This window comes from Hirundo rustica, chromosome 15, assembly GCF_015227805.2.
Source record: "Hirundo rustica isolate bHirRus1 chromosome 15, bHirRus1.pri.v3, whole genome shotgun sequence".
In the NCBI taxonomy this organism is placed as follows: domain Eukaryota; kingdom Metazoa; phylum Chordata; class Aves; order Passeriformes; family Hirundinidae; genus Hirundo; species Hirundo rustica.
In genome coordinates this window covers 14364474-14389063 of record NC_053464.1, presented here as the reverse complement: position 1 = coordinate 14389063, position 24590 = coordinate 14364474, and the positions used below count along the sequence as shown (strand labels likewise).

At 44.3% G+C, this 24590-nt stretch overlaps 1 protein-coding gene across 4 annotated transcripts in view; it reads right to left on the bottom strand.

Annotated features, from left to right (window-relative positions):
* Nucleotides 1–24590, bottom strand: part of EPN2 (epsin 2) — a 40145-nt gene that overhangs the window by 10778 nt on the left and 4777 nt on the right. For 3 of the 4 annotated variants that reach the window (XM_040078740.2, XM_040078743.2, XM_040078742.2), the window contains exon 2: nucleotides 8689–9462. In XM_040078740.2, the coding sequence (XP_039934674.1) occupies nucleotides 8689–9283 (595 nt within the window). In that variant the 5' untranslated portion in view covers nucleotides 9284–9462. Of the gene's footprint in view, nucleotides 1–8688; nucleotides 9463–23030; nucleotides 23162–24590 lie in introns of those variants that run through there. The other variant, XM_040078741.2, reaches the window with a different exon arrangement.

Here is a 24590-nt window from a genome sequence, read left to right as displayed (position 1 = left end):
AAACCATCTTTTTTTGATGTTTTCACTCCAGGAGCATGTGAAATTCCCATCCTACACCACTAGCAGGTTTAGCACTATACAGGAATTAAACTATTTTGTGCTCACTCTCTCTCTCAGACAATTCTTTAGCATCCGAATCACTCACACAGAAATTTTATCTGTGAAATTTTATCACAGAAATTTTATCCAAATCTTTATCCAAATTCTTCAGCATCCAAATCACTCACACAGAAATTTTATCTCGCTTTGGCAAGGAAGTTTGCATTTAGTGGCTGGAACGATGATTAGTTTGGCAAAACACACATTGACATTTAATACATTTAATTGAACGTTTCAAACCAGCGTGTCAAGCTCGAAGAAATCAAGTTTCTTCCTACCAGGTTCAGATGGGCGTGTGAAAAACGAGACTGCCAAACCCAGCTTGAAAACCACTTTTTCATCGCTACTTTAATCCTCCAAACATTTCCCAGTCTCGTCTCTCTCTCTCTCCTTAAGCCTGAGGCCAAAATGACATCACAGAACAAGTGGAACTTTCTCCTCCAGCAGGCCAGAAGGAAGGGGACTCTCCATAACCAAGGAACGACCTTTCCTCCTTCCCACCACACCCTGAGGTGCCATCCCACCCCATCTGCTTCCAAAGGCACAAATTCATTTATCACCCACCGCGATTCTTCCACCCTGTGCTGATCCTGAAGCTCTCAAGCCAACCTCACTCCAATTAAGATGCTACTCATAGCTCAATTCTATTACTTTTTCAAACTATCTCATGTAAAATAATTAAATTTAGCCTGGTTGATGAGTACTTACTGCTCCAACAGTCAGGGCCAGGCTCTCCAATATATTATATTAAAATACAATGATTAAAGCATGTGATAATTCCCAGCCAGTCACCTAATGCAGGTAATAAATTAGCACTAATTCTAATCATTCTAATCCAAAATGGACGATTTTTAACCAGCATGGAGGTGGAAACACTTCCCTTGGGAGCCCAGAGAATATTTTCTGTTTATCTTTGCCAGAAGAAGATTGAGCAGTTTATGGGCATTAAATACCTCAGGCTTGCAAATACCAGAGAGAAAAAAAACTATTTCAGATAAAGGGGCAAGAATTCATGGTATAAACTGGCCAGGGACAGACTTGAGATACAGATGGAGAAGAGCAGTTTTGCAGCAGGGATTAGAGAAGGAAAGAGCCCTAACTGGTTTAAAACCAGAGCCTGGGACAAACGGGACAGCAGCAGAGTCACCTGAGAACAGATGGCACCTGGGCTGGGAGCAGGGAGGAACCTTCTGCTCTGCTGGGCTTTGACCTGTGGGGGGAAATGGGATTTCCTGCATTTCCTGCATCCCAGCTTCTCCATCTCTGCTCACATCACTGCATTCCACAACAACCGAGACCCTGATGGCGGGATGACGTTAAAATTAAAATGATGCGAAATGCGTTCAATTCCATGGCTCTCCCTCCCATTTCCACACAAAGGACTTGCTGAATGCATTCCTGCCCGGAAAAGCTGGGAAAAGCAGGGACTGCATCCCACTCTGAGCCCTTCCCTGGCTCTCCACTCCCAGCCAGGCGTGGGAAGGGCTGCCTTGGCTTTGGCAGGGAGCTCCGTGAGCTCCCAGCAGATCCCAAGAGCAGCAGCTCCAGGATCCCCACACGGATAACACGGGCTCACACACACACACATTATTCCTTCTCACTTCTTGGCTTTCCAGCAATTCATTCTACTTGCTTCCATTAGCTCTAAAAGGTATTCCCAGCTCCTTTTGACTTAAAATAAAAGGGGGAAATGTCCATTTGAAGTTCTTCCTCGGGCCTCAGGAGAAAAACAAACTATAGGAATGTTGCTGTTTTCCATGTAAGCCTCTGCAGTGTTATAAAACCATCCACATTAAAGAGCTGCTAGCACTCTTTCTTTTTTCTTTTTTTGAAAAGGATTAAGGGAAATTCAAAACACTCTTCTTGGGAGTAAAACCTGACAAGTTTTATCTGAGATTCCCATCCCTATGGGCCTCACCCTGCTCTAAGGTTAGAATTCCCAGGATCCAGCAGAAAGGTTATGGCCTTAGGAACAGGACAGTGCTGCACAAAGCATCCCTCATCCCCCAGCACATGACAGTTAACTCAGATGTTTATGTAAGCTGGGACTCAACAGATCAATTCTGACTTCCAAGCCCTGTTTTGCTGGGAATCTGGGAGATCCTGATCCCTCCAGGCTGCCCAGGAGGGAATTTCTGGGAATCTGCTCCCGCAGGGAGCACCGGGCTCGGCTGCTCAAGGAAATCATCTGGAGGCTCAGTTAATCACTAAAGCAGGATTCTGCTGCACCATCTGTGCCTGCCCAGGCTCGGGCAGCTCCCAGACACAGCTATTGATAATTTCCTATATTTTGGCTCTGTTGAAAGGCCTCTGTAGCTGGTTATAGATCTGGCTGAGTTCAAGTGAAATACAGGACACAGAGAGCAGAGCCTGCGGTAATAATAAAAATCAGGCTCTTTTTTCATTCAGAATCCGGTGCTTGGTTTGGGGGGGCTGTTTTTGTTATTTCTGGGATTTTTCTTTAGTGTCAGGTTTTCTAATTTGCAGGTGGAATTCTGAAGAACAGAATTCAGCTCTCGGAAAGAAAAGCTGCTCCCTCACTCACTCAGTGAACCTACAAAGGTGGGTAAAACCAGAAGTGACTTGAAAAACTGAAATAATATCAAGGTAAGGACTCAGAAACCAAAAGCAATTCACTTGGGAAGCAGGCAGAGATCCCATCTGTCAGTCTGCCAGTGGAACACCACTCAAATAAAGATGGGATAATTTTAAAAAGCCAAATGATGGAAAGGTAAATGCAAGCTGCTTAATCTGGAAGGAATTGTGTAATCCACCTTTCCCTTGGGAATGAAGGAACAAGGTACAAGAAGAGAGCTGATAACACTGATGAATGTGACAAGGAGGAGCTGGCTCAGCTTTCCTGCAGGATTCTGACTGCACTGAGCAGACTGAGAGCTTCTGAAACTCATTTAACACCCAACAAATCCTTCAGGCTTGTTTGGTTGGGAACATTTTCGTCTCAGGTGATCCCTACACCCGTGTGAATGGACACAGTTGGATAATTCAGTGTCACTACAAAGTCTAGAGACACCAGTGGCACCTCCCACCTCCACTCTCAGCACCAGAAAAATAAATGTATGATGAGAGGATTTAATCAAGCTGTCAAATGACATCTGACAGGAGTCTGCCACATTCCTTCAACACCTCAAACTACGGGAATTCTCCACGCTGTTCAACCAGATTCACTGCTGGGTGATATTCCCTACGTTCCCTGACTGAGATGGAAGGCAGGGATGGGTTCCAACCTGCAGAGATGCAGAACGGATTATTAAAGAAATTAATTGTCAAATATAAACCAAACCTCTTAAAAACAGGAGTGTTCTGAATGGAACAGGGTGCCCAGAGAAGCTGTGGCTGCCACATCCCTGGAATGTTCAAGGGATAGTGGGAAATGTCCCAGAGCAGGGGGTTGGGACAAGATGAGCTTCAAGGTCCCTTCCAACCCAAACCATTCTGGATTTCGTAAGTTTCTTATTGTGTCAAACCCAAAACTGCAATTCTTCTGAATTATTTTCTACTCCAAGCGAAAGGGGAGACAAACCCGAAACAGATGAGCGAACACAAGGTTGCTGAGGCTTCACCAAACTGGTTTTAAATAACGAGTCAGCTTGACGCGAATAATCGCTGGAAATATAAAACTCCTTAATTCAGCTACAGCAAATTGCTCCCAGAATTTTTTCAGGTTCAGGTTAAAGACTTGGCATTTCCCAAAATTCATAAAAGCCCTTTCCGGTGAATCTTTCAGCATCTCCTCTCCAGCAGGCTCTGAGCACAGTGAGCCAAGCCTAGCCCACCTTGGGCAGTGCTGCTGAAACCAGGTCACACCGAGCTGTTTGTGTCACTGAAATCAGGGCATCCATCCCATCCCATCCCACCTTCACCCATCCCATCCCATCTCACCCATCCCATCCCATCCCACCTCACCCATCCCATCCCACCTTCACCCATCCCATCCCACCTCACCCATCCCATCCCACCTCACCCATCCCATCCCACCTTCACCCATCCCATCCCATCTCACCCATCCCATCCCACCTCACCCATCCCATCCCACCTTCACCCATCCCATCCCATCTCACCCATCCCATCCCATCCCACCTCACCCATCCCATCCCACCTTCACCCATCCCACCCCACCTCACCCATCCCACCCCATCTCACCCATCCCATCCCATCTCACCCATCCCATCCCATCTCACCCATCCCATCCCACCTTCACCCATCCCATCCCACCTTCACCCATCCCATCCCACCTTCACCCATCCCATCCCATCCCACCCATCCCATCCCACCTTCACCCATCCCATCCCATCCCACCCATCCCATCCCACCTCACCCACCCCATCCCATCCCATCCCATCCCACCTCACCCATCCCATCCCACCTCACCCATCCCATCCCATCCCATCCCACCTCACCCACCCCATCCCATCCCATCCCACCTTCACCCATCCCATCCCATCCCACCCATCCCATCCCACCTTCACCCATCCCATCCCATCCCACCCATCCCATCCCACCTCACCCACCCCATCCCATCCCATCCCATCCCACCTCACCCATCCCATCCCACCTCACCCATCCCATCCCATCCCATCCCACCTCACCCACCCCATCCCATCCCATCCCAGCCCTGCTTCCCAAACCCTCCAGGAGCACAGGGAAAAAGGGAAGGACGTGGGCACAACCCAAAATAACACCAGGCCGCCCCAGCTTGGACATAACAGGATTGGATCTCTTAAAAAGCGTGGCCTCGGTAAACTTGGTTTTAAACCACCACCAGCGTCTGCCAGGCTGGGAGCAGCATCCCAGCTCAGGCTTAAGAGGTCTAAATTAAGAACATCCTACTTTTCCCCGTGCAGCCATAAATCCAGAATCCTATTTAAGTGGTCACTGGCAGCTGGAGATGAAACAAGGCCAGGAAGAAGAGGCTGAAGTTTTTGAAACTGGGTGACAAATGCCAGGCAAAAACCCAATTATTTAGACCCAAACAAAGGCAGATCAGGAGTGAGGGACTACTGCTGCAAAAGATTTTAAATATCCATTTTATTTCCCTTCCTGTCCTCAGCTGGTTTAGTTTCAGCACTGCACAAGAATATTTCCTTAAGGTGAAATAAAACCTGGTATCAGATCTGATGCAACACCACAGAATTGGCACATTTTCCAAAATAAATAAAAATTATGCATTTTGTCACAGAGTATTTAATGGCTCCTAATCTGAGCACTAATTGTTTAAAGAGGGAAGATAAAACCAATTGTTCCCAGTATGTCGGAAATTGCTGATGGAGCTTGGGAGGAGCTTTATTTTTGCTTTTGAGTTTCTCTCTTGGCTTCCATTTTCAGGTTATGAAACTAGGTAGTTAAAAAAAAAAACAAAACACAAATTCTTCTACAATTCACATTCCATAATGTGCTCCCTGGAATTACCCAAGCAGACAGATCTTCAGAGCCAACGAAGTCATTAAGGCAAAACTTGGGGGAAAGGATTTTATTAAAAAAGATCAAGTTGCACCATTTCATTTTGCACAGTTTCTAAACGATTTTTAGAGATGAAATGAAAATATTCACATGGAAACAGGGAAAAGTATCCTGATCTGCCTGCAGCAGTGAGGGATGATTGGATATCAGTCAAGAGATCCTTTTCCATCTTGAATTCTCTCACACTACACGGGGCATCAACATTGCTTTTATTTTGTGACAAAGGATGAATCTGAGACACAAAAAAAACAGGAATTCTTTAAGAAAACCCCTTTTGGCTCAACATGGAGCAAAAATCCAATCGTTCCCAGGCAAACCGGCATGGGTTCAACATTCTCAACAAACTGACCCAAAAAGGCATCACTGATTTAACCAAAATTGCACTTTTAGTCCCTGAGAGGGCAGAGATCCCTCATGCCCAATCCAGTATCCCAGTGTCCACTGGAAGTTTCTGGGGAGCCGTCCTGCAGGACCTACCAAACTCTTTCAGCTCTTTCTTCCTCAATTAGGGTACTAAAAATGAGATTTTATAACCCAACATAAACTCTTCAAGCCAGGGGAAGGAACTGTGCAACCCCCACCCATCGTGCCTAGAAGGACCAGGAGTAAAATGTGCTGATAGCAAAGCACTGAGGGATGGAACATTTCCTGTGGTGGTGTTGGCAAAAAGGCTCTGCCCACTCTCCCAAACTTTATTTCCATCTGCCTGGTAAGCAGACGTGCTAAACATTTAGCAAAGAGGGTGGCTGGACATTTTGAAGAAGCAAATCTCGTGCTGTAGACAGCAAATCTAAATGTCTCTGATCTCTTCTTCAAAGGCTTAGAGGAATGAAAGAGAATTCTGCCAGAATACACAGAGCAGCAACAGCATCTTAGGGATGTTCTGAGGGCAGTATTTCCCAGGAGTGAAGCAGAACTTCATTCCTTTTCTCCTGAATCCAGATTTTCAGCACAAAAGAAGGGTATAATTTAAAAAAAAAAAAAAAGATCCCACATGATGGATACAATCTCTTTCACTCTAAATAATGAAAAGCATCTTTTCCATCAAATTTAGCAGGCACAGGAATAACCCCACATTTATGTAACAGATTAAATGTCTGGATTTTAATGAAACTCCTTCCTCGTTTCCTGGGATAAAGCTCTTCCCAGTTTCCCAGTATCAGAAGGACTTAGCACAGCTAAGGTGCTGGTTTGCTTTGCTCCACTCCATTAAACCAGACAAGAAACACATTAAAACCTCAAAATATTCCAACTGACAGCCACCTGGATTTTTGCTGATCCACACTGAAAAAAGTCCAGGAGAGCTGGGACAGAGTGAAAGAAAAAAAGCCTGAAATTTCTAAAGCTTCTTAGGGGGTGAGGAAAAATAAGAAAAGCTTAAGGAATCTTTACCTCCAAAGCAATCCTGCCACCGGACACACACAGGGAATTAGGAGCAGTAAATCCACGCTTGGAATACTGAGGGAAGAGCCAAACTCTGCTGCTTCTCCCATCAAAATTCCTAAAGCACCCGAGGAACAATCGAGGAACACGCCCTGCATTGCTCAGCCCTGCTGGGAGGAATAGTTTGGAGCCTCTGGTAGCATTTAAGGTTCCAAACAATAGTTCCAGGCACTAATTAAAAGTTGGGACTGGTGGAGCAGTAACCCTGTGAAACCCAAGGTGTGCTCAGCGTATTTCAGTCACTTACTTCAGCCCACCCGCCCAAGTACTTCAAGCTACCTCTAAATCAAGAATTTTTGTTGTAGGCAACAACAATCTAGAGGCTTGGAAAGGAAAAAAAGGTGTTATTATTGAGGTAACAATAAATGGGTTTTTCTTTAAAAATTCACAGTGTTCAAGCATGGTTATTATAGAAAAACTATATAAATAAAGAAAAATTATTATTACAGAAAAAGTAAGATGCTTGTTATCCTAAAAGCCAAGCTCAAAAATTCTCATAGCTGGAAATCCTCACTCACATTTTTTGTGCCCTCTGTCCTAAAAATATTTCCTTTTGGAAATCATTTTTTCTGCTCATCTCCAGAGTTTAAACAGAGATTTTCCTCCATCCTGGTTTGATTTTCCTGCTATCTCCTCCTGCAAATGTCAGCAGGGCTGACCCCACTCACGGATTTATGATTTAAGAAGCACTTTGGGATCCAGCACATGACAAACTTCAGATTCTTAAAGCTGGTGCTCAATGGTCCCTGCACCCTGGCTCAGTCACAGCCCTCCACACACTCTAAACATTCATTTAAAGAAAAGATTTCCCTTCAGAATTAGACCACAACCACTGACACCCCAGCCAAAGCAGCTTTCATCAGATCATTACTTACATTAAGGAGGATTTAGTGCCAAATCAGGCCTCCTCCTGACATGACAGGGAGTCCCACCAAGCAGTGCTGGAAAGAATTTGTTCTTCCCACATCACTGTATTCGTTTTTTTAAGAACGAAGTATAGTATTTAGTATTTAGTACAGACACTCACACACCAAACACAGAGAATATAAATATTTCAATAGAGATTCAAAGCACTCCTCCTCCAAGAAGTGCTGAGTAAGCAATAAAGGAAATTAAACAGCAGCATTGACGCCAAAGTACAACAGGAGCAGCATAAAGCAGCAAAATGATTCAGGAAATATTCTGTATTTCCTATTTATTCCTAATCCAAGACCAGGTTGGGCAGGGCTTGGAGCAGCCTGGGATAGTGGAAGGTGTCCCTGAGCATGGCAGGGGGGTGGGATGAGATCAGCTTTAAACTCCCTCCCAACCCAAATCATCCTGTGATTCCATCCTGAACAAAAAGAACACGTCTTCAAGCACTGATTTTAAAACCAGAAATGAACAGAACCCCCCTCCACACCCTCCCCATCACACCAAGCACTGGAACACGCTCACAAGAGCAGCCTGGCAGCGCTACCTTTGGAAGTAAACACGAGCTTTTGAAATCGATTTCCATCACTGCACACATCCTCTCCAAAGCAAATACTTCCCCAGGCCATCAACACCACGGAGCAGATCCCCAGAGCTCCCAGATCCTGCTGCAGGCAGCGTTTCCACTCTCCCAAAGGCACCACCCGCTCCCACCTCCAAGGATGACCGCTCTGGGATGCGTCCGCCTGTACTTACAGCCATGGTAGGATGCTGGGGATCCTCCAGACTTCCCATACTCCTGCTCTGAGTAGCTGGTGGACAGGTTGGGCTGGCTGGAGCCTCTCCCAAAGGTGATCTGGTTGCTGCCCACCCCGGTGGCCACCTGAGCCATGCGTTCTTTGGTCTTCAGAGCTTGGGCCCTCTCTGTCTTGAGGCGCTCGTCGTCCTTCAGAAGGGACACCAGCTGCTTGGATTTCTCCCTCACGTTGATGCCCTGGTCTTTCCCGTCTCGATCGATGTACTGAAAATCTTTCAACGTCTGGATAGCAAAAATATTCTCTTTACACTGCTGGGCCACCCTCTCGGACCCAGTTTTAATCAAGTAATCTAAGAGAGTGAGGGCCTTGTAGACGTGTCGCCAGTTCTTGCCGTGGTCATTCAGTCGTTTCCAGATCATGCTCATAATTTCAGAAAAGGCCACAACATTGTAGGTCAGATCTGCTATTTCAGTCATCAACGAACTGGAAGGACCCCAGGGGTCATTTGAGGTCGCTTCCCGAACTTTTATTTCGGCCTCTGAGTAATTGTTCACAATGTTCTTCATCTGCCGCCTGATAGACGAAGTCGTCATTTTTATTTCCCTTTTTACCAAGGCAGATTCCAGAACACAAACAGCAAAGGGCTAAATTTGCTCTCCTAGGAACGTTTCTGAAGTGCGAAGGCTCCGGAGCAGTGGCGTATTTGTGACACGTTCCACTACAATCATTTCCCCTCCTCAAGAGGATGACACGAGAAAATAAAAATCATGACCTGGGTGAGGAAAGAAAACAAAGCAGGTTAGTGGGGTCTGATTGTTCTGCACAGACAGCAAGACACAAGCACTTGGGAGAAATCTTCCTGGATTTTTATCTCCTTGAATTTCTTCTGATTCTGAAAACAACTTGTTCTTCTCACGAGTCACATTGAACATTTAAGATTGAAAACCTAAAGCGCTGAGCAAAACAAAAGCAGGAGGACAATCACGCTGATACAAAGGCAAAATTTTTAAAGCAAGCCAGAAAGAAAGTCCAACCTGGAGACTTAGTTTCTGAAGCAAAACCTACCTAGAACTTTTAATTACAGAAATTACAGAGCTCAGATGAAACCACATGAGAAATTCCATGTTCAGCAGCCCACTAACAGCAGGAATCTCCATCCAGAGAGAACGAGCAAACTTCCCAAACATCAACCCAGCCACTTCTGAAACCCTGGGTAAGTTGAAAGCTCTCTCAGTCTCAGGGCAGGGATCCTGTGGCCCAACACACTCCAACTCAAGGTGACCTTCATGATAAGCAGATTAGAAGGAATTTTTTTTTTCCCCCCCAAATGCATTTACTTTGTTCATTTGACAACACTCAGCAGATCCACGCTTTCTGCTCTGCGTGTCTTTCACACAGCACAGAAGAATTTTTAATTCTATGAGAATGGAGCTGTAAAGCCAAAATGATTGGCAAGAAAAGGCAAGGACAAGCTGTGGAGCTGGAAAGCTGTGTCAGTTCTTTAGTTAAGGTCACTGTTTCAAGTAAACAGAGGCCTATTAAGCCTTGGAATAAATTACTTGAGCAAACTGGCAGATTGGCCATTCCATTAACACAGAGCAGCCCTGAGAGCCACCAGTGGCACAAACACTGAGCTGGCCACATTCACAGAGATGCCCATTCCAGATGTCCTTTAATAATGTTCCTCCAAACACTCCCAAGAACCATCCCTTACAGAGACACTGGAGACAAGGAAAGCACAGATTTAAAGCCTGACTTTGTTATAATTCTTCAAATTACAACGGCGCCGTTAGGAATGGAAGCAGAATTCAGTGTCAGCAAAGGTCTGTAATGGATTTTTTTCCAGCATAATGACAAATTCCCTTCCTTGGAAGCCTTTCTGGGCAGGTTTAACTACCACAGAACACACCTAATGAATTGTTTTATTTGATCTTCTTCCACTAAAGTTGATTTTTGGCAGAATAAACACCTCTTATGACATGATGCAAGATTAACTTTGAATGAGACCATCACTAAACTACAGGTAAACTGCAGCCCGCCATGCTGTTCCCAATATTTAGAATCAGCTGTAGGACAGCAGATGGCTAACAGCAGCAGGAATAAAATGGGGCATCTCTCGGGACATTTAAGTTCTGTGTGGATCAAAAGCAGAACCTGAAAATGTTGATCCTACACACACATTCCATGAGTGCTCCTTCCCTCTGGAATTTTACATTGCCCGGATCTGTTGGTTCACCTGCCCCTGTGATCCCTCTCTAATCTCTCTCTAATGACTTGTAAAAGGTGGGGAAACAAGAAAAATTAAACAAAAAAAGCACAAGGTACATCTTATTTAGCCCAAACCATTTATTTTTGCCCGGAATGGGTTAAGGCAAGTTCCCAGCAAAGCTGAAACCAGTTATGCAGGGGACCTGGAAGGTCACACTGAACTGGGAGCAGGCTGCAGCTGGAGGCAGCACAGGATCCAAGTGCCAGGGGAATCATGGACACAATCCTGACGGTTATACACATCCCAGAGCAGAAGAATACAATCCCCCTATAAAAACTGAGCTTTTTCAACCACAAAAGCAGTGAATAACACGAAAAATCCAACCCAGGAGAACTGCAAAACCTTCTAAACCCGTTGGATAAAAAGTCCACCAAGCCTGACAAGCTAAGACGTAAATCCTCGTGGCAAAGAGCATGAGAAGGGAACACTCATGTTGCCTTGTATTATCAGTAACTGGGACACCCTGGGCCTCTCCCAACCCCTCTGGAAGCCACCTGAGCTCCCTGTGCGACCCTCAGCAGGTACAAACAGCTCAACAAACAACTCCTTCAGGTTTCTAAGAAAGAAAACACCACCGTGGGCTTCTCTGCATCCCTCGTGGTTTTATAGGAGTTGGCCAACTCCCTCTGAGCTGAGGTTTTGTGAAATTCAGGCTACTCAGAAGCTTCTCCGTATCTCCATCATCCCTGTGGTCTCTCCGTGCCCGGATTAAACTCCCATTTCTTGGGATACACACAGTTCCCAGCACTCTGGATTTCAGATTTGGCAGCAATGGAAGTTTGTATCACAGCACAGTCATTTACTGCTTAGCACTCCCCATATATCAAATACTTCCTGAAATTCCACGTTCCTCTTGGGAGTTGTGCTTCTACTGCACATTTCTTCTCCCCGTGCATTTCACCTGCCACTTTATCCCTCGGCAGGTCTCAATCTTTCATCATTCCTTTCAATTCAAGATTTATCTCAAATTTGACCAATTTGCTTCAATTTGGCCACATTATTTTGGGCCAATCTGCAAAAGGGAGTGTTTGCAAGAGCGCTGATCTCTGGCAGGACACTTGGCTGGGAAGAGTCCTTCCCTGTGAGAACCAACATTTACTCCTAACCCCATTTCCTGACTTTTTAACCCACTGCAAATCTAGGAAAAACATTCTTGCCTTATGCAAGCTTTATTTCTTTCAAGGCCAGGAATGAGAGGCCTTCCGAAAATCTTTTTACAAGTACACTACAGGAGCAAGCGCCTCACCCGTGTGAATCTCCCCAGTCAAAAGCAAGTTTTATTACTTTACAACTTCACAAGCTTTGGGAAAAATCATTTTAATACCTCCCATGTAAAAATCCCTGAAGAATTAACCACCCTCACAACAACAAGACTGCTTCCCTTTTCTCTCTCTTGCACCAAATCCAACCATTTTTACACAACAGCACAGGAAAAATACTCAAAGTCTCCTAAGCTTTGCTGCACGGCAGATTGCAAGACAAATTAAGAACAACCCAACTCTGGCTCACTTTTGGAGCTGATGAAATGCAACACAAAGCTGTCAAGATGTAAAAAAACCAGAGCAAAGAGCCTTCATTCCCTCCCAATTACACCCCACTAGGAAAGCAGGCACTTGGTTTTGGAGAAGAAACCAAAGGAAGAACTCCAAACTGGAAGCTTTTCCAAGTCTGGAATAGAGCTTTGGAAAAACAATCCCAGAGCAAACACAGGAGAGAACACACCGGATTAAGGGAAACCAGTGATTTACACACTTCCAGGAAATTAAATTTCAACTGTTCTGTAATAGATTCAAAACCCATCAATCCATCAGCGCTGAGCGGTTCTTCACTTTCGTATCTTCGAGTCCTGAAAACCAAGGCCTTTAAGGAGAGAAACACCAAGGTTTGTTTTTTCCTTTTCTTGATGGACACGTTTTCATCTTACTCTACTCATAACCCATAAAAACCAACTCACTCTAAACCTCACAACAAACACCCAAAGGGTGACAGGATGGGAAGCTGATGGAGCTCGTGTTCCCCTCACCAATGCAGCTGGACCAATATTCAAGGTCCTGCCTTGGCAGCGGGACTGACCCTCACCCAAGAGCCCTGCTTTTGTCCCTGCTCCCTCATCACACAATGGAAGCCTTTTCCTGGATTATTCCAAGCCTTGCAGCACCACAAGAACCTCTTTTATCATTAAAACAGGTCAAAAAGCCAAACACCCCAACTGCACAGAACTGAGGAACTGTTTGTAACATGTGACCAAATTCTTATACTGAAAGTTTAGATTTTTTTTTTTTTCCAGAGATCTCAGTGAATTAACTTCTCACAACAAACCACAAGGAAGCACAATGCACTTGCAACTTCAGCAAAAATGTGAGTTTGCATTTTTAACGGCAGAGTTGCAAAGAAAGCAGAAAGCGAGACCAGTTGGTTCAAGCTGTTTCTGGTTAGCAGAAAAAAGGCTTGAGCAGATTTCTGTGGAAGCTGAACAGTTTAGTCTCGGGGAGCCTTCCTCATTTTCACTCTTTTACAAGCCATTTTCTCTGTTTTTGAAGTATTTTGACATCTCCAAATGGCAAAGCAAACAGATGTGCAGATGAGAAGGTGAAGCTTACCTGTGTCACCTGGAGGGAAACACCCCGTGCCCTTTTCGCTATTCCAACAGTTTCAATACACAAATAATGAATTCTCCTGATGCTTTCCTACACACAATGTGCAGACAGAAGGAATTCTTGCCTGAACTCCTCCTCTCCCTCACAAGAGATTAGCTCAGTGAACGAAATCTGCATGAGGAAACATCTGTAACTTGCTGAGACTAACACAGAACCAAGGCCAAGCCACAAGGTCCCTCATAAACTCGGCTCAAAGAGAACAGCCCCACAAATCCACCTATAGACAGGCTTTCAGCAGAATCCATTCACACCTCTGGAATGTAAAACTCCAACCAGGATTTGCCTGCACTGATAAAATGCCCTTCATATCAGCCTGAAGGTAAATATCTGCATAGCCCAGCGAAGCATGCACAGGAAATATAGGAAAAGCCTTTAATATCAAGTGTGAAAATTAACATTAAACATCAGGAGTTCACCAGACATTTGCATAAAATTTTAATTAGCAGTATTACAGGCAACATATATCCTAAGATTAGGCAATTACTGCAAGTCACACGCATGGAAAGCGAGGTTTGGAAAATAGTTATTAATTCAGTCAGTCTGTGATCTGAATCTGCAGACATCAATCTACATAAAAATATCCCAGCCTTGCTGCCTCCCCTCTCAGGTGGGAATACACTCACACCCCCAGAGATCTGCTCTCCTGGCTGAGATTCCATTCCCCTGGAATGCCAGAGGCAGGTGATGCTCAGGGACGTGTATTCCAGGATAAATCAGGGAATTCTTGCAAATCTGCAAAGGATCAGGCTCAGAGATGGTGCTGCCAGGTGCTGACTGAGGAAGAAGTTCCCCCAGACAGACAGACAGTGACACCACACCTGCACACACAGCCCCAATCCCAACAAGGAGTCAGCTCTTCTTTATGGCAAAGAAAAAGGATTCCCAATGCCTGGCACTAAATCCACATCCTGATTTTCATGGGGTAGCTTGTTATTTGTCTAAATCCAAGCCCACTGTGGTTTAGGAAGTCTCATTTTCCACAAACGGCTCAGAAATCAGAACAAAAAAAACCCCGAGCACGAACCTTTCTATAAAAATCAGTAATACAATGCAGAAAAAAAGTCATTTTTCTTGTACTAAATTCCACGCTGCTAGACAGATTTTCAAACCTGACTAATTCTCTGATTTTTTTTTCTTTCTCTCTCTTCATAAATTATCCTCAGAGAACAACTGGCTGACCAGAGGGTCTCGTTACCCTGCCTATGATACAATATTCAACTGCAATCCAAATATTGTTCCCAAAACCAAACAGGATAAAGGGGAAACTGTGCATCGTGGCCACTTGGAGGAGAGGACTGAGAAGACACTTGGCACTACACAGAAAAGCCAACAAGCAGAACACTTATTAGCTCTCTTTTGCTATTCTACAGCAGAGAAAACAGCAATTCATGGGAATAAAACAGCAAAATGAAGAGCCTGAAATTCCCATCAATGCCCTTCCTCAACCTCCAAAATTATTTAGGAAACGAGTTACAAATACAGATTGGCAAAGGGTTTGGAGAACAGGGTTAACTCCAGAGGAAAGATTTCATTTCCATTTTTCACAGCTTAAATGCTTGTCTTCTTCAGTGTAATTTCTGAGGAGAGGAAATGGTTCGAAATTCAAAGTTTTGGAAGCTTTCCACTCCCTTTTACAAATGAGAGAACAAGGTCAGCTTTCACAGACAGCAGGTGGCCAAATTATTTCTTTATTTAAAGAGTTAATGCTGAATGATAATTCTCCTTCAAACTGATGCATATTCATGAGTGCCGAGGTTTGAGTCTGCACTGGTTTTACAGTCCTGTCTCAGCCTCGCTGAGGGAAAGCAGCTCCAGCTTGAGCAGACTTTTAGCTGCAAAAGAGATTTACGGACACAAATCTGGTTCTGTTTTCCCCATACCGCCTTTTCTTACCCCTTGTCTCCTTAAATTCCCAGGATTTGAGCTCATTTCTCAGAGTGTATGGGAATAGGGGGTGAGGAGCAGATCCCGAACCTGCCTCACACAGCAGCACCACCTGGCCACGTCCTTTTGGGACCTGCCAAACCACAGCTGCTGGGGCTTTGTCATTCCCAGCTCTACTGGCATTTGTGGGGTTTTGTCACCCCAGCTCCATCAGCCTTTGTGGGGTTTTGTCACCCCCAGCTCACTCCTGTGGGGTTCTGTCATCCCAGCTCACTCCTGTGGGGTTCTGTCACCTCAGCTCCACCAGCCTTTGTGGGGTTCTGTCACCTCAGCTCCACCAGCCTTTGTGGGGTTCTGTCACCTCAGCTCCACCAGCCTTTGTGGGGTTCTGTCACCTCAGCTCCACCAGCCTTTGTGGGGTTTTGTCACCCCAGCTCCATCAGCCTTTGTGGGGTTTTGTCACCCCAGCTCCATCTTGTGGGATTTTGTCACCCCAGCTCCACCAGCCTTTGTGGGGTTCTGTCACCCCAGCTCCACCAGCCTTTGTGGGGTTCTGTCACCCCAGCTCCACCAGCCTTTGTGGGGTTTTGTCACCTCAGCTCCATCTTGTGGGGTTTTGTCACCCCAGCTCCATCAGCCTTTGCAGCTGGAATTATTGACAGGGTGACTGTAAATGTGCTCTGAAGGGCTGGGAGAGAGGAGAGCTCTGCCAAACCTGCAGATCACCACTCACGACCCAAATCCGACCTGCACCGGGATCTAATTTTAGGATTACGAGCTTTGACAACAGCTCTTTAAAAATAACACATTCCTCCTTCTAGGGCCAGGTCAAGTGTCACCCACAGTGCCACCTGAACTGGGGGCACATCTCAGTTTATTCTTCATGCAGCAGGTGTGCAGTGAATATCAGAATATTGCAGAATTACAGACCAGGGTGAGGTCAGGCCATTACAGGCACTGAACCAAAAAATGCCAAATGCAAATTAATCCAACAGGGCAGTGAAAATACTTCCCCAAAGGAATTTGTTCTCTGGGGATTACCTGTTCCAACAAAAGCATTTTGTCCGTTTTCTCACAAATTGAATAGGGAAAAAAAAATCACCCAATGTGTGCCTTGACTGAAAGGTAACAATCTGGAATAAGTTCTATACTTGAATTGTATTTTCAACTGAATTAAGGGCAGTAGGAGACACTTCTCTCATATTTTCCTTTTGGAAGGGAAGAGAATATCCAAAATCCTTGCCAAAGGACGTGCCTTAGAATCTATTACTATTTAGAAAAGTCCAGCCTCGTCACTTAGGCTGTTATGGGGTAACAGGCACCTGCTCAGATCACAGATCAGCCTGAACACAGGAAGGACTGCAAAAAATACAAGACCACAAAATGTCAGCTCCCTTCTTTAAGCCCCACAGTTCTCCTACAGAACTGCGATTTTTCAAACTCGTATTCATCAAAATGTGTGCTCGTGTGTCAGACTCCATATTTCAGGAATGTGTTCTGGGAAGATACCCGCTATTTAAAATGACCCCACGATTTCATTAACTAAATTGATTTTGAACTTTTATTAATACGAAGCAGACGTCACCAAGTGCAGTTTCTCCCGTCCTCCTACACACACCAGACATGAAACCACATTAATACACTCAGTAGGCCAGAGGCAAATACTCACCATGACAAAGATCAGGGGGGAAAAATAGTTTAACTCTCCATGTTACTACTGGTAGAAGGATTAATACTTTTATTTTATGACATGGATTTCTAAGATAATGGATTGCTCGAGTACAAGATGCCAAGAAATACCTGTCCATCCATCCAAACACTATTTTTTCCATTTTAATTAAGTGTGCTGCCTGCCAGCACAAACTACAAGCCTGCAAAGAAAACAGAGATTGATTTCATATCCTACTCACATTCATCAATGCCCATTCATGGCATAAAATTTCAAGTGCCTTCCCTCACAGCCACCAGATTTTTGCACAATCATCTTGAAAAGTCAACACAATGTCTTAATTCGACATCAGATTGCTTTAAACCTCAGAAATTCAGGTACAGGAGCTGTCTGCTCATGAGATTGGACTGGAGGAGAAAATCCTTCCCTGTGAGGGCAGGAAGGTCCTGGCACAGATTCCCAGAGAAGCTGTGGCTGCCCCTGGATCCCTGGAAGTGTTCCAGGCCAGGATGGACAGGGCTTGGAGCACCTTGGGACAGTGAGAGGTGTCCCAGGGGATGGAACTGGATGAGCTTTAAGGTCCCTTCCAACCCAACCCATTGTGGGATTCTGTAAATAAAACACTGTAAGATTGCAAAGTAGGAAACACACCCCAAAATCCTCCCTGCCCATCACTGGAGGAACGTTCTGGACAAAGCCCAGGGTTCCAGAGCAGGACTTGCTGCCAGCGGTGGGGCTCAGAGGAGAACAGAGGATGGGATTGTCCCAGCTCCTGCCTGCTCCACTCTGCCTCACACCAGATCCGCAGGTGGAACGCTCCGGTGACCTGATCCCGCACACCGGGGCTGCTCACAGATCACATCACCCAACCAATTAATGCCAAGGTCACTCTAATTACTGGAAAGAACACCCCAAATACAGGGAGCACCAGTCATTTCAACAGCAGGCTCCAGTTACAGCTCACCGGGCAAAGCTGCACCTGGGAAGCTCAAACTGGAGGTGACGTTGATGGTTTAGATTTAGGACTTGGTTCAGCAGGTGATTCTGCAAGGACTGCAAACAGGGCTTCTGGGAAACCTCCTTTTCCTGCCCAGTGACACAGCAATACCATCCTGAAGACAGACACAGAGAAAGAGGAAATGTGGTCCTTCACTCTTCAAATTACCCAATTTCATAAAATCTCAGCCCTGCCCTTTTCTCATCCCGATTTCAGCTCTGCCCTGTGACACCGAATGTTCAGCTTCCCCTCTGACTCCTCTGTATCTCCTGTATTTTCATAATGCACACACCAGAGTTTCCAAAATCCTTCCCAAACCAACCCACTTCTTCTCCCTCTTCCTATCAGACATGTCTGACGTGTCCAGCACCACCACCCCGGCAGCAGCAGTTCCAGAGGAGAGGTCCCAGCTGTGCCATCAGCAACCTGGATCTACCCTGGATTCTGGTTCCTGGGAAATAGAACTCAAGAATATTGAAGAATATAAAAATAATTCACTTTGGTCAACTTCTATGGTGCCCCAGTTCCTGATTCTGAGCTATATTTTTAAGTTCAGCTTTGATGGAAGTGAATCACTCAAAGATTTTTTTTTTTTAAATATCAGCACATTTGACAGAAGGATTTTGCCTCGTCTTGCTGCTTCAAACTTTCAAATTCCTTCATTCATGCACAAAAAAGACTCATCCTTGTTCAACAATGAAAATATTTATTATTTTATTATTACTTTGTTGACTTTTGTGGAATCAGGAAAAAGAAAAACAACCTGGTTTGAAAATACCAGTGAATCCCACATTCTCCTATGCAGATATCCAGAAATTTTCAGCTGTCAGCATAACAATTCCTCAAATCTTCTGAATCCACCCTCCAGCAGTAAAATTCTACCTACTCTTTTATCTATTCTGGATATTTAGACGGAAAATTATTTGAGTGGGAGGCAGCTTGTTCGTTTCAAAGAGGATGACAAAGACTTGTTACTCAAAAGCATCTGTGCCTGTTCCCTCATTAAAGGTCATTTTCTTCCAGTCAGCTCTTGCAGAGAACATCTTCTACCCCCTTAGCTTTGTTACCCTGCAAGCAGCAACTGGATCATGTCCTTGGGACTCCAGGTTATCTCCCAAGGAATCCACATGGAAAAGGCAATACCTGCCTCTGTTTCCAAAGCAGCTGATTGTGGCTCGGGATATATTGAATAAAACGCAATAAATCCCCCATGTAGCGCTGCTCCTCCCTGTCCCTGCCAGAGCCGCCTGGTGATTGTTGTTTTGACCATTGTTTTCATGCAAGTCATTAAAAACATTCTCTCGTTAGATTTAGCAGCAAAACACCAAAGTGGCTTTAAAACTCACCCACTCCATTTTCTCTCTCTTTTTTTTTTTTTTTTTTTTTTTTTTTTTTTTTTTTTTTTTTTTTTTTTTTTCCCCAACAGCTTTCCACCTAGTCCAAATGCACAGCAGAAATTCTGGCCCATTAACATCCATCAGAGAGCAGTAATGAATTCATCAATATTGCCCCAATCCGTGGGCACTGCATCGTGCTGAATCATTTGGTAACTACATCTGCAGCAGGAAGGGCTCACACAACCCTCCCCACACCTCCAGCACAGCCACCTCCCTGGAGAAGGAAAAATCCACGTATTGAGATCTCCCTCAGCTCTGTTATCCCTCTTGGATGGGGTTGGTGGTGCCTCTCCACACCAGGATTCCCACAGCCATCAAATCCCGCTGGAGCTGCTCCCCCTGGATACATCCCTCCTTTGCCAAGCCACCTGCAGGCTTGCAAGGAGCTTTCAGCGCTTTTTCCTTCTATAAATGACACAAGGATTGGGTTTTTCCCTGCTTTTTAATGCACAATGCAAATATGTCAAGCCTTAAATTGAGTCTTTAACTGCAAAGGAAAAAAACAAAACAACAAAAACCCCTCCACACCAGATTACTGCAACGATGCTGAATTGTGATTTTATTTTTTGTGTCTATTTGCAGAGCTATGGAAGGATAAGCTTCTTCCTCCAGCAAGACATTTTCCTACCAGTGAAAGTTCTATGCATAAGAAAAGCTAAAAGCTACCAAAATCAGCCAGTCTTTAAATAATTATCAAGTAACAAGGAGGTTTAGCTGCCAAATAAAAAGCCCATACCTGTGGCTGGAGTACAACAGTATTAAATTACTGTTCTCACAACAAAGGAAAAGGAATTCTTGGGGGAAAAAAAAATACATCAGCCTTAATGATATAAACAAAATTATCCTTAAATGTCGATTGGAAACTGCTCTGCCTGCTTTGCCCTGCCCAGGGATGCCAAGGCTGGTGGGCTCTGCAGTCCTCCATCTCTCCAAGTCCCTTCCTTGTGTTTACACTCTCGGTTCTAATGGTATCTCTAATTAACCCCAGGAATAAATAGGGTGTTGTTAAGGTAGCCCTTATAAAGCAAACACAGCTAATTCAGGTCTCAGCACCTCTGCTGCCTTAACACAGCTGATGTCTCAGAACACAGACACACACATGTGTCTACATAGCCTCGACTCCCACAGCTTAATTCAATTAATACTATTAAATCTTTAATGCTTGCCTTCAAAGGCTTTTTTTTTTCTTAATAGCTCTCATAGGTGAGCACGAATGTTTTAAATCTTTCTGCTATATTTTAAATAAACTCCTCTTTTCTTGCTACTTTGATGTTTGCCTTTCTGACAAACCTCTGCTGTGTGAAGCCGCTGCCACTTTGTTTTGTGTGCAAGGATGACATTACAAGCTCCAAAAGATATGTTAATCACCGAGCTGGAATCTGGGATTTTTTTAATTCCTCTCACCTGCCCTCTGGGCTGGGAGTTGGCATTAGAACAGCTTTCATCAAAACAATGAAACCCAGAAGGAGAGAAGAGGCAAGGAGGGAGGGGGCTCTGATTTGCATCTGTTTAGCATGGAAGCGGCAGGCGGGGCTTAATTCTCTTTTACTCTGGTTTCCCATGAAAGGAGAGAATGCCAAAGTCACCGTATTTTATTTAAATAGTTAAAATAGCAGTTTTGACAAAAGACTGGCCAAGCTGGATGGAAGAATAAGCCTTGTGGCATCTTCAGGCACATCCGTTTCACACATTTGATGGGCACTGAATGTGGTTTTAACTCTCCCCTTCTCTCACTGCAACTGCCTTGAGAGCCCTCCCCACCTTGCCCTGCCCATTTCTAAATTTTGAATTTGTGAGACAAGAGACAAAGCTTTGACAACACATTTCAGGCCTTTCTATAAATCATAAACTACAAGAAGAAACGAAAAAAAATAAAAAACAGCACAGACTTTCCTCCTCTCCTTTAAAGTTTATTTTTCTTCAGAATAAAAAAAAAAAGAGAACCTTTCTTAAAATAAAACTAAAAATCAGCATTTCCAGGGTCAGGAAAAGGCACTATAGTATTATATACACTAACCAAGCTGACACAAAAAAGAAGAGATTAAAAGCCTGGCTGAAAGCCAAGGCAACCAGACACAATTTTGCACAGAGCATAGAGAACAAAAGTGTTCCCGCATTCAGGATGTTGGAGCATGTTTCCTGCACTCACACCCGAAAACAAACAGCACTAAAAACCAGGGATCCCAGTCAGCCCCAGATCAACAGGTCCCTCACCCCTCCAGGGTGAAAGATGTGCTCACACTCCGCTCGATCCAGACCATCTCCTGCAGAACACACCCCTCCTCATAAAGCTAATTAAAAACAGAATAATAAAGACAAGCTACAAAACTCTCCCGCTGTTCTTCGCTCCTCAACATTTCAGCAGAGTTCCCATCACGCAGAGCACTCCCCAAAATTCCCAATCTCCAGCCGCACAACACGTCCTGACTTTTTAAAGCCGATGTAAATACTCCTGGAGGCATCCTATGGTCGTATTATGATGAAATTAAATATACACAGACACTATTGGCTGGCAGGCAGACAGCAACACGGCAATCGCAGCACTCAGTGTTTAAAGCAGCAGGCCAGGCAAAAGGAGATTATTCACTAGGTAATCAAACGTAAAAAAGAGCCAGACATTTCAGTCTGTTTCACAAAGGGGTCAGCCGTTTGTAAATTTTAAACACAACACTTAAGCAGTTTTGCAGACTAAAAATCCTTTGATGATTTACCTCAGTGCTTCTCTGCAATAGGCCAGTTTAAAAGTGATTTTGCTGTACCGGAGCTTTTATACTTCAGCTCCTCTACAAGAATTCTGAAAGCCGAGTCAAAGCAATTATAAACATTCCTGTATTTTACTTCCTTATTAAAGCTTCCCAAGAGAACCAGTAAACACATAAATATCTTTCAGAGGAGTCACCCAAGTACCAATAAAATCTTCAGAAAGCAGCTGTTTTGCTGAAAAACTATGAAAAACCATGGGCTGCATGATGATAGCCTGGTGCGAAGACAGTCATGCTGTTCCTCTGAGCAGCAGAGAGAAATTTCTGCCTTAAAAATACCCATAAATTGAAAAAGTTATCAAAAATTACAGTATTAAATATTGATTTCTGATCTGCATTTGCATACTCCTAAGAAAAGCAGTCACCATCACCTATGCTTGTTTATCTAAAAACATTCCAACGTAGGCACTATCTTGACTTTCTGAGAAACTCTTCTAAATTGGTAGACAAAGTTTAACTTGGTGAACTCTGCTCAACAACAGCAGCAAAATATAGCAACACTTCTCATAGGTAATAAGCATTCCATCTTAAAAAAAAAAAAAAAAATCACTGCAAGCAGCAGAACACTGCAAGAAGCAATCAAACCCCTGCAATAAGGCAGGATGGGCTCAGAAGGCAAATATTTCATGAGGTAACACAACAGAGGGGAGTTTATGCTTTCCAGTGGTCATCAGAGAAAGAGGTCTTCATCAAATAATTAAATACCTGGGCAGGGGCATTTTAAAGATGCACCAGATCTTCCCTGGATCTGAATATTGAGGGTAATGCCTGATCAGGAACCTCTGACCAGACAGTGCCAGTCACAATCCAGCAACGGCACAAAATGGGAGGGTCTTTCTCTGATTAATTAAGTGAATAATTAAAAATATTAAAGTTCTGGTTTTTCAAATAACAGTTGAAGCGCTTTCCTTTACGTGCACCACGTGGCAGAGCACACTGTGTTTGACCATCCACCGGAGAACAGGCACATTAGAACAGCTCTGCAGATAAGGATTAATTAAAGATCTTCAATTCTGGCTGATTTCATAGGTTAGAGCAAACATCTCTGCCTTACTGCTGTTGTCACAAGCCTCATCATCCCTGTCCAAACAGAGCTGAAAGTCAGTAGAAAAGCAGCTTCAGCAGCAATTGGGTCAACAGATTTGGCTGAAGAAATCCTCATCACTAAAAAGAAAGAAATAAATAAAAATCAGAATGACAAAACTGAGGTGATGCTTGGGGTCTGCTCGCCCCCGTTAGCAGCACACGCGAGGATCCTCCTGGGAACAGAATTCCTACCTAGAGGGAAACATGTTTGAAGCATTCTTTTGTGCTGCCATCTCAGGGGAGGAAGTCACCTTTAAAAATAGTTTGTTTGGTCTCTCCCTGAGGAATATCAGAACTCTCTGTATCAGTTGTTTCAGCGGGGTCTGTCCCACAAAGGTTTTACTTGTGAACTGCACAGCTCTTACACCAGTGAGCAATTTACTCATGCGATTACTCCCAGTGGACTCAGAAGAGCTGTGTGAGAAAGGAGGAGCTTTGCCAACCTAAAGGTTGCACAATCAAGGTGGGGGGAAAAAGCAGTACAACCAAACCAGGGAGGAGGATAGATTGTAACCGACAAAAACTACAATCAAGAAATAGCTGGTGACAGATTGTTATTTAAGTACAAGGAAGTGATTTAAACAGGAGCAGTTGTAATAAGATTATACGATTCTCTATTAAGATTCTTAAAATGTCTTTGTTCTAGCAAAGCTCTGAAAAGACCATTGCCCTTGCAAAGGTTCAGAAACTACAAAATTGATGTTAAGTCTAGAAATTAATATGATTTGGGAGAATAAAGACAAAAATGTAACAGAACATCCCAGACATCATTAGTACCCTGTCACCCGTGCTGGTGTTTCTCCCTAGCAGGGGTACGACGCGTGCTGCAGCATTTCTTGGTGGCAAAACTCAAACCCAGCAAAGAGAAGTAGGGAGCTTGCTCTGCCTGGGTTGCTGCTTTTAAATAATGAAAACTCCCAGGTGGATTTTAGAAGCCATCACATTATGTAAGTGACATCTCCAGAAGGGCAAGGAAGTCTCTATGAGGTTATACTGGAGAGAGATTAAATCAGTGTCTGGCTGCTGAATTTTAGCCATGACCCCCAGACTCCACCATGTATTTTAAGTAATCAGCTCTAAAACTACAGCCCCCAAAATTTGCCATAGCTCCTCCAGTACTGAAAAGCAAACAAGGCAAGGGAGTCTTCAGATTTCTGTCTGGTAGGGTGAACATAAAAC